This window comes from Tupaia chinensis, unplaced genomic scaffold (assembly GCF_000334495.1).
Source record: "Tupaia chinensis unplaced genomic scaffold, TupChi_1.0 Scaffold145814_1, whole genome shotgun sequence".
NCBI lineage: Eukaryota > Metazoa > Chordata > Mammalia > Scandentia > Tupaiidae > Tupaia > Tupaia belangeri.
This window is the reverse complement of record NW_006205672.1, coordinates 1,651,140-1,658,167: the sequence shown is the minus strand read 5'-3', so window position 1 is coordinate 1,658,167 and position 7,028 is coordinate 1,651,140. Positions and strand designations below refer to the sequence as shown.

General features: G+C 41.8%; 1 protein-coding gene across 4 annotated transcripts in view; it reads right to left on the bottom strand.

Annotated features, from left to right (window-relative positions):
* ARNT (aryl hydrocarbon receptor nuclear translocator) overlaps positions 1–7,022 on the bottom strand; it is a 100,299-nt gene extending 93,277 nt beyond the window's left edge. For all 4 annotated transcript variants that reach the window (XM_006168448.3, XM_006168450.3, XM_006168449.3 and 1 more), the window contains exon 1: positions 6,945–7,022. In XM_006168448.3, the coding sequence (XP_006168510.1) occupies positions 6,945–6,969 (25 nt within the window). In that variant the 5' untranslated portion in view covers positions 6,970–7,022. The remainder of the gene's footprint in view (positions 1–6,944) is intronic.
* Positions 7,023–7,028: the final 6 nt, after the last annotated feature.

Sequence of the window (7,028 nt, the reverse complement as noted above, 5' to 3'; positions counted from 1 at the left end):
CTTTCTGTCTCTCTCTCTCTCTCTCTCTCTCTCTCTCTCTGTCATTCTGGAGATTGTATGCGCTCTATAGCAAAAACCTCTCCAAAAAAAAAAAAAAAAGATGGCTCCACAGACAGTTTCCACAAGCAAGGATTCGAATGTTACTACTTTTGGAATTAAACACCTACAAGATGTCACAGCCTAAGTAAAATCAAAAGACCTATTAGTTTCTTTAAGTGCTACAATCAATTTTTTTAACTGCCAGAGGGCTCATGTACACTCAACAGAGACAGATAATCTAGAGAGAGAGGTTAAATGATAAAGCACCCCCAACGGGGTATGGTCACACCTCAATCCCTTTTCCATTTGTCCATCCAGTAAGGATTTTGAGCCTACACACACTCTGGTATGTTTTTCAAGCCACCAGGGCTGGAATTCAAACAGCAATCAACCACAAGGAATCCAGCTCCCTTAACCACTAGGCTATAGGGCTCACCCCACAACTTAGTTTCTGAAGCTCAACCATCATTTGGTACTGTTGGAAATCCCTATTGTTATAGCCTTAGAAGAAAGTCAGCAGCAATAGAAAACCACAAAACTTTCACAAAACATTCATAAAACAGCGTACTACTCTTATCTATTAATGGACGCTTGTGGGAAGGAGAAAAGGACTGGAAAGCAAAACATTAAGCTAAAAGACCACTATTGCAAAATGACAAGAAAACAGAGTTCCAAGAATGCAGAAGTATTTATTTCTTAATTTCTAAGGAAACAGAGAGGATATAAATTGGTACCACAAATCTGTTGCATAAAAAGTATGCAGATTAGAAATCAGACAAGGGGGAGGGTGCTTGCTGTATGATGCCTTAGGCTCTATGGGAGGCCTTGCTTTAGTTCCCACACCAACCTAAACATGGCAGAAGTGGCATATGACTGTGGTCCTAGCTAACTGGGAGGCTGGGGCAAGAAGGGTCACAATATGGAAAGACTGTCAAAAAAATACCTGTCTCTCCCAGGCTTATGCACACACTTTTTCAAGGAAAAAAAAAAAGTATGCAGATTGAGGTTCCTTTTCAAAACTGTTAATTGTATTTCAACTGCTCAATTAGTAAAATAGTTATTTTTACAAAGTATCTTTTATTTTTACACAGTGTTATTTTTGTAGAATTATTTATTTATTTATTTTTGTCTTAGGGTACATGCACTGGCCAGAGAGAGAGACAGAGACAGAGCCAGTGAGAGTGAAAGTGAGAAATCAACCCCCACCCCGGGTGAGGGTGGGGTTTGGCTGCACCAATCCCTTCTCCTCCATTCTCCACCTGGGATCTTACGCACACACATACATATGAACCCGGCATGATTTTCAAGCCTCCAGTCCATAACTTGAACCACAGTTGACCACTTAGAAGTCCCATGACATGGTTGCTACATCAGCTGCTGCCCCATTATTATTAGTTTTTTAATTAGCTATAGCATATGTGCATGCACCAGAGAGAGAGAAAGAGAGAGAGAGAGAGAGAGAGAGAGAGAGCGCGAGAGAGAATGGGAAAGCAAGTTGCCAGATCTAGAACTCAAACTGCAGTTGGTCATGTGGGAGTCCAGTGCTTTAACCACCACACCAGCTACTGGTAATAAAGTATCTTAATTTTATATTGCATGAATTACTATTTTCTCATATCTGAAAAAGGTAAGTAAACAGGTAAGAATTTTGTCAGTTGATGCTTTTTAAATTACATATAAGTGAAAAATTATGTTAAAAAAAATTTCCTAAATGTCAGCCTTACAAACCCAGTGTACTTTCCTTTGCCTTTCTATTACATTCTTCAACTACAATAAATTGTATATGAAAGCACACAAAGAGTTCTATGCTACAGGAAACACCAGAATCAACAGAAGAAATATTGATACTGGGCCGGCTGATGTCCTAACAGTTACGTCACTGGACTCCCACATGGCCGACCACGTGTATGTACATGCCCAGAGTACAAAGAGAATGGAGGAAAGGAGATTGTGACTTTACCATCTCCCCTGGAGAGTGATTTCTCACTTTCTGTCTGTGTCTCCAGCAAGCATGCAAGCCCTGTACCAAAAATCTCTTTAAAAAATTTAAAAAAAAAAAATGAAAAAGAGTTCCTCAAAATTGTTACTAATCCACAGACAAAAAAGATATAGCCTAAGACTTCATGGTGCATGTACTCTTCCACTTTAATTTGCCACTGTTAAGTAGAACTAGCGAAAAATTGGGCTAGCAGGTGGCACGGCAGTTAAGGGCGCTGGACTCCCACATGGCTGACCCTGGTTCAAGTCCCAGACCTAGCAGTCTGGGACTTGACTTCTCACTTTCCCTTTCTCTCTCTGGTCAAATTAAAATAATAATAATAAATAAAAATAAGTAAATAATTCTTTTTAAAAAAAGAATTAGTGAAAAATGATAGAATTATCAATCATGAAGAATAAAAGTTGTCACAATAGAACTATTACTGCAATTACAGTAAACAATAGATTCTATAAACTGCAATTTATCTTCCAATATAGCATCATGTTAAAACACAGGGGAAAATGCAGAAGAACCAGGTTCCCTGAAAGACACTAAAGGACTACTACTACTATCAGTTTTTTTAAAAGAATTATTTATTTAATTTTATTTACCATTGCTAGTATTGCTTTTTAATTTGCTACAGGACATGTGCACTTACCAGAGAGAATCAGAGAGAGAAATTGAGAAAGCAAGTCACCAGGTCTGGGACTCGAACCTCAGTTAGCCATGTGGGAGTCCAGAGCCTCAACCATCACGCCATCTGTTGACCCCTGACCAACAACGGTCTTTTTCTTTTTTTAGAGAGATTTTTGCTATAGGGCAAGTGTGCTCACTGGAGAGACAAGAGACAGAGAGACAGAAAACAAGAAATCACTCTCAAGGTGGGATGGCCAAGCCCAATCCCTTCTCCTCTATTTTCATTTTGAGATTTTGGGCATGCACACACACACACACACACACACACACACACCCAGCATAAAGCTTTAAGCCATCAGGTCAGGACTCCAACCGCAATCAACTACATGGGAGTCCAGTAACATACCATTACACCACCTGCTGGCCTCAGGATCAGCAGTCTTTAAATAGAATTCTAGGGGCCAGCAGGTGGCATGGCGGTTAAGGCACTGGACTCCTTTAAGGCTGACCACAGTTCAAGTCCCGGCCTGGCAGCTTGCTTCTCTCTCTCTCTCTCTGTCTTTCTCTGGTCAAATTAAAAATAATAACAACAGGGGATCAGCAGTTAACATAATGGCCATGTCGCTGGACTCCCATGTAGTCAACCACGATTAGAGTCCCGGATCCAGTGGCTTAAATTCACGCCGCACGTGTGTGTGTCGCACCCTATAGCAAAAACCTCTAAAAAGCAACAACAACAACAACAACAAATAATAAAGTTAAATAAATACAATTCTAAGTACAATTAGCAAAGCTCAACCATTATTACTATTATTTTAAGAGGTATTTGCCTTAAGGCACCTGCACTTGCCAGAGAGACAGAAAGAGACATTGAGAGGGAAAGTAAGAAATCACCCCTCCCCAGAGGAGATGGCCTCGCCACAATCCCTTTTCCTCCTTTCTTCTCTTGGATCTTGGGCAAATGTCTACGCACGTCCAGCATGAGTATCAAGCCATCAAATCCAGGATGCAAACCATGGTCGGCCATGTGGAAGTCCAGTGACATAACCACTATGCAAACTGATGGCCCCTCAAGCATTATTATTATTTACCCTTACTAAAGATTAACTTAAATGAATCTTAGCAAGAAGGGTGAAATAATTACTTTTTCTTTCTTTTTGTTTTTTTGCCATAGGACTCGTGTGCTCAGGAGAGAGATGGAAACCGAGAGGGAAAGTGAGAAATCACCCTCCAAGGGAGATGGCCACACCTCTGCAATCCCTTCTCCATTCTCCTCCTGAATTTTTAAGATCTTGTAAAGACAGAACAAGAATTGAAGGAAAATTTATCAGTCAGTACTTTAGCAAAAACACAAATTTGTAAAAACTCAAAAAGTAACAGATATGATGTACCTAGTCCTTAACAGAGCTCTAAGGAAAAAAGGTATGACGATGCTGTAAAGAATTTTGACATGAAAACCATTAGCTTGCTTTTCACTGGAGCAAAGGAGCAAAAGAAGAAGTGACAAAAATAATTTCCTGACTTAATTATTAGGTACTGAACATAGAGCCAATAACTCAGAAGAGATGGAAAAATTTCTCAACATCAAAAAAGAAATCTAAAAATTGCAGAAGAAAGCAGCCAAAAACAATAAACAAAATCAACTGTTTCATTAACAAGGACACAGCACACGCATGCACGTGCACACACACACAGTGCTCTCTGGATAGATATTTAAGTAGATATTGATCAGCTAATAAAAATATGGTCAAGAGATTGTCATTGTGTTGTTTAAAAATAAATAAACAAAGCAACCCCACCCACACAGCTGGAAAAAAGCTTCTGACATATGCACTAAAACTTGTTTACCCAGGCCACTTCTTAATAGAAATACTTTGAACTTGATAGGGTTATATAATTATTTTGCAAAATGTGATTTGTTTAAAATTTTGTTTATTTTCTCCCTAGCACACAAATTGATTATTTTACTTCAAAGTCAGTTCTGCCATAACAGCATTTTTATAGTTTTATTATTTTACTCAGAGCTTCCTGTAATGAAACTGAAGTAATTAATTTTATTTTCCTTTCCCTTAAAAAGGTTAAATATTTTTTTAATACATGAGTAATTAATCATTTGCTGGGGTCAGCAGGTGGCACGGTAGTTAAGGTGCTGGCCTCCCACATGGTCGACCATGTTTGAGTCCTGGACCTGGTGGCTTCCTTCCTCTCTCCCTCTGTTCCTCCCTCCTTTCATCTCTCTCTCTCTCTCTCCCCCCCCCCTTTAAAAATAATTACTAATAACAACAATAATAAGGTACCAGCAGATAGTGTAATGGTTATGTTGCTGGACTTCCATGTAGTCAACCACGGTTCGAGTCCCGGACCTGGTGGCTTAAATTCACGCCGGCATTTGTGCGTGCATCCCCAAGATCCCAAGAGGAGAATGGAAGAGAAGGGAGGAGGAGAAGGGATTGTGGCGTGGCCATCTCTCCTGGGGGGTGATTTCTTGCTTTCTGTCTCTCTCCTAGTCTTTCTTGCAAGCACACGGGCCCTATAGCAAAAACCTTTCCCAAAAAAACAATAGTAACAATAACAATGATAAATAAAATTAAATAAGTACCTATTTTTTTAATGACTCATTTCTTAAAATAGCTCAGTTCCCAGAAACGATGGAAAAGACAGTAAATTTCAATGATTCAACTGTAATATCAAAACCTGGGTATTACAAAATACTATTACCTTTCAGAGACATGAATAATAACAAATTTAAAGTTCAATATGGAACAGCATAGAATTCCCCACTCTTCTAATTTCAACAAATTCCTCACCTCTCCCCCCCCTTCCTTTAAGGTGCTTTGTTTTGTTTTGTTTTTGCGTTGGGGTGAGTGAGCTTCCTGGAGAAAGACAGAGACAGAGAGGGAACAGGAGAAACCACCCTCCAGGGGGGATGGCCACACCCCAATCTCTTTCCCATACTCCTCCAGAAATTTGGCTCAGGCAAGCCAAGGATCTGGGGCTCAAAACACAGTTCCCTATGTGGGGAGTCCTGCACCTTAACCACTACGCCATCTGCTGGCCCCTTCTTGACCTTTTTCTTAAAGGCTATCAAAGACAGGGACAGGATAAATTTTATTTTGCAACAGAATGCCAAGGACAGCAAGATAAAGTAGGCTCACTAAAATGAAATACTTCCTAGAAAAAGATAACTAATAAAGTAAAAAATGGGGTCAGCCAAGTGGGGTGGTGGTTAAGGCAGCTGGAACTCACTGGCCCCCTCCCGGGTTTGAGTCCCAGACTGGTAGCTTGGAAAATGTGTCCCCACTCATGGGCGTGTGCGCCCAAAATCTCCAGTGGAAAAGCTACTGCCCTGTTGGCCATCCTCCCTATTTGGTGATTTCTCACTTTCCCTGTTTCTCTCTCTCTGACCTGTGCAAGCACTCGATAGCAAAAGATAAAAAATATAAATACATACATGCATAGGGAAAAGTGGACTGAGACTAGGAATTTAAAGACAGCAATTTCTTTAGTCCTTCTACTCCTGGACCCATCTTTTGGATATGACCTGCTACCTCCAGATCCATACCTTAGATATGACTGGCTAGATTTTTTTTTAATTCACTGAGAAACAGCATAGAACTAAATTTTTCTTGCCTGATAGGCCTAACAAGATTTAAACCTAGGGTTCTTAAGAACGACTTGTTCTTAACCACAGTACACAGACCTCTGCTCTCAGCAGCTGAAGACTAACAGGCCCTCTTAATATATAAACTCCACGTTTCAAAGTATAGCCTGGGGAAGGAGACGGGAGAAGGAGGTGGTACGATCTCAAGAAACCGAGTATTTGCATTTTCAGAGTGTTTACATTTTTTAATTAAAATATAAAAGTTTAAAGTGTTTGGCAGCCATACATCAAGCTAAACAGCAACGTGTTCCTCTGTTTACGAATACAAACTACTCTTAAAAGAAACTAAGCCACTCTGCCTACAGTTAGCCATCAAGCAGCTCCAGCCGGCGGAGGGTTAAAAGACCACATCACAGACCAGAAAAGTGGAGGCAGGCCAACCCCGCGCGGGACGCCGCTGTAACAGCGCTCCGGGCAGGGAACCCCGACTCCCCTCCACCGCGGGACTCCTCCGTTTCCCAGGATCGGGCCCCTCCTAGGTCAGCCCCCTCCCCCACCGCACCCCGAGTCGCCCCCGCCCGCCACAGCGCCCTCAGCCCCAGCCCCGGCCTGTCAGCCCTGGGTCTCCTCAGTTGTCAGCCCCTTCGACCCCTCCCCCTTGACAGGCGCCCCCGTCCTCGGTCTCCTCACCCGGGTTAGCAGTAGTCGCCGCCATGGCCGTAGCTGCCACCGCCGCCGCGCCACCCCCCCAGTGGGAGGAGCCGCCGCCCCCGA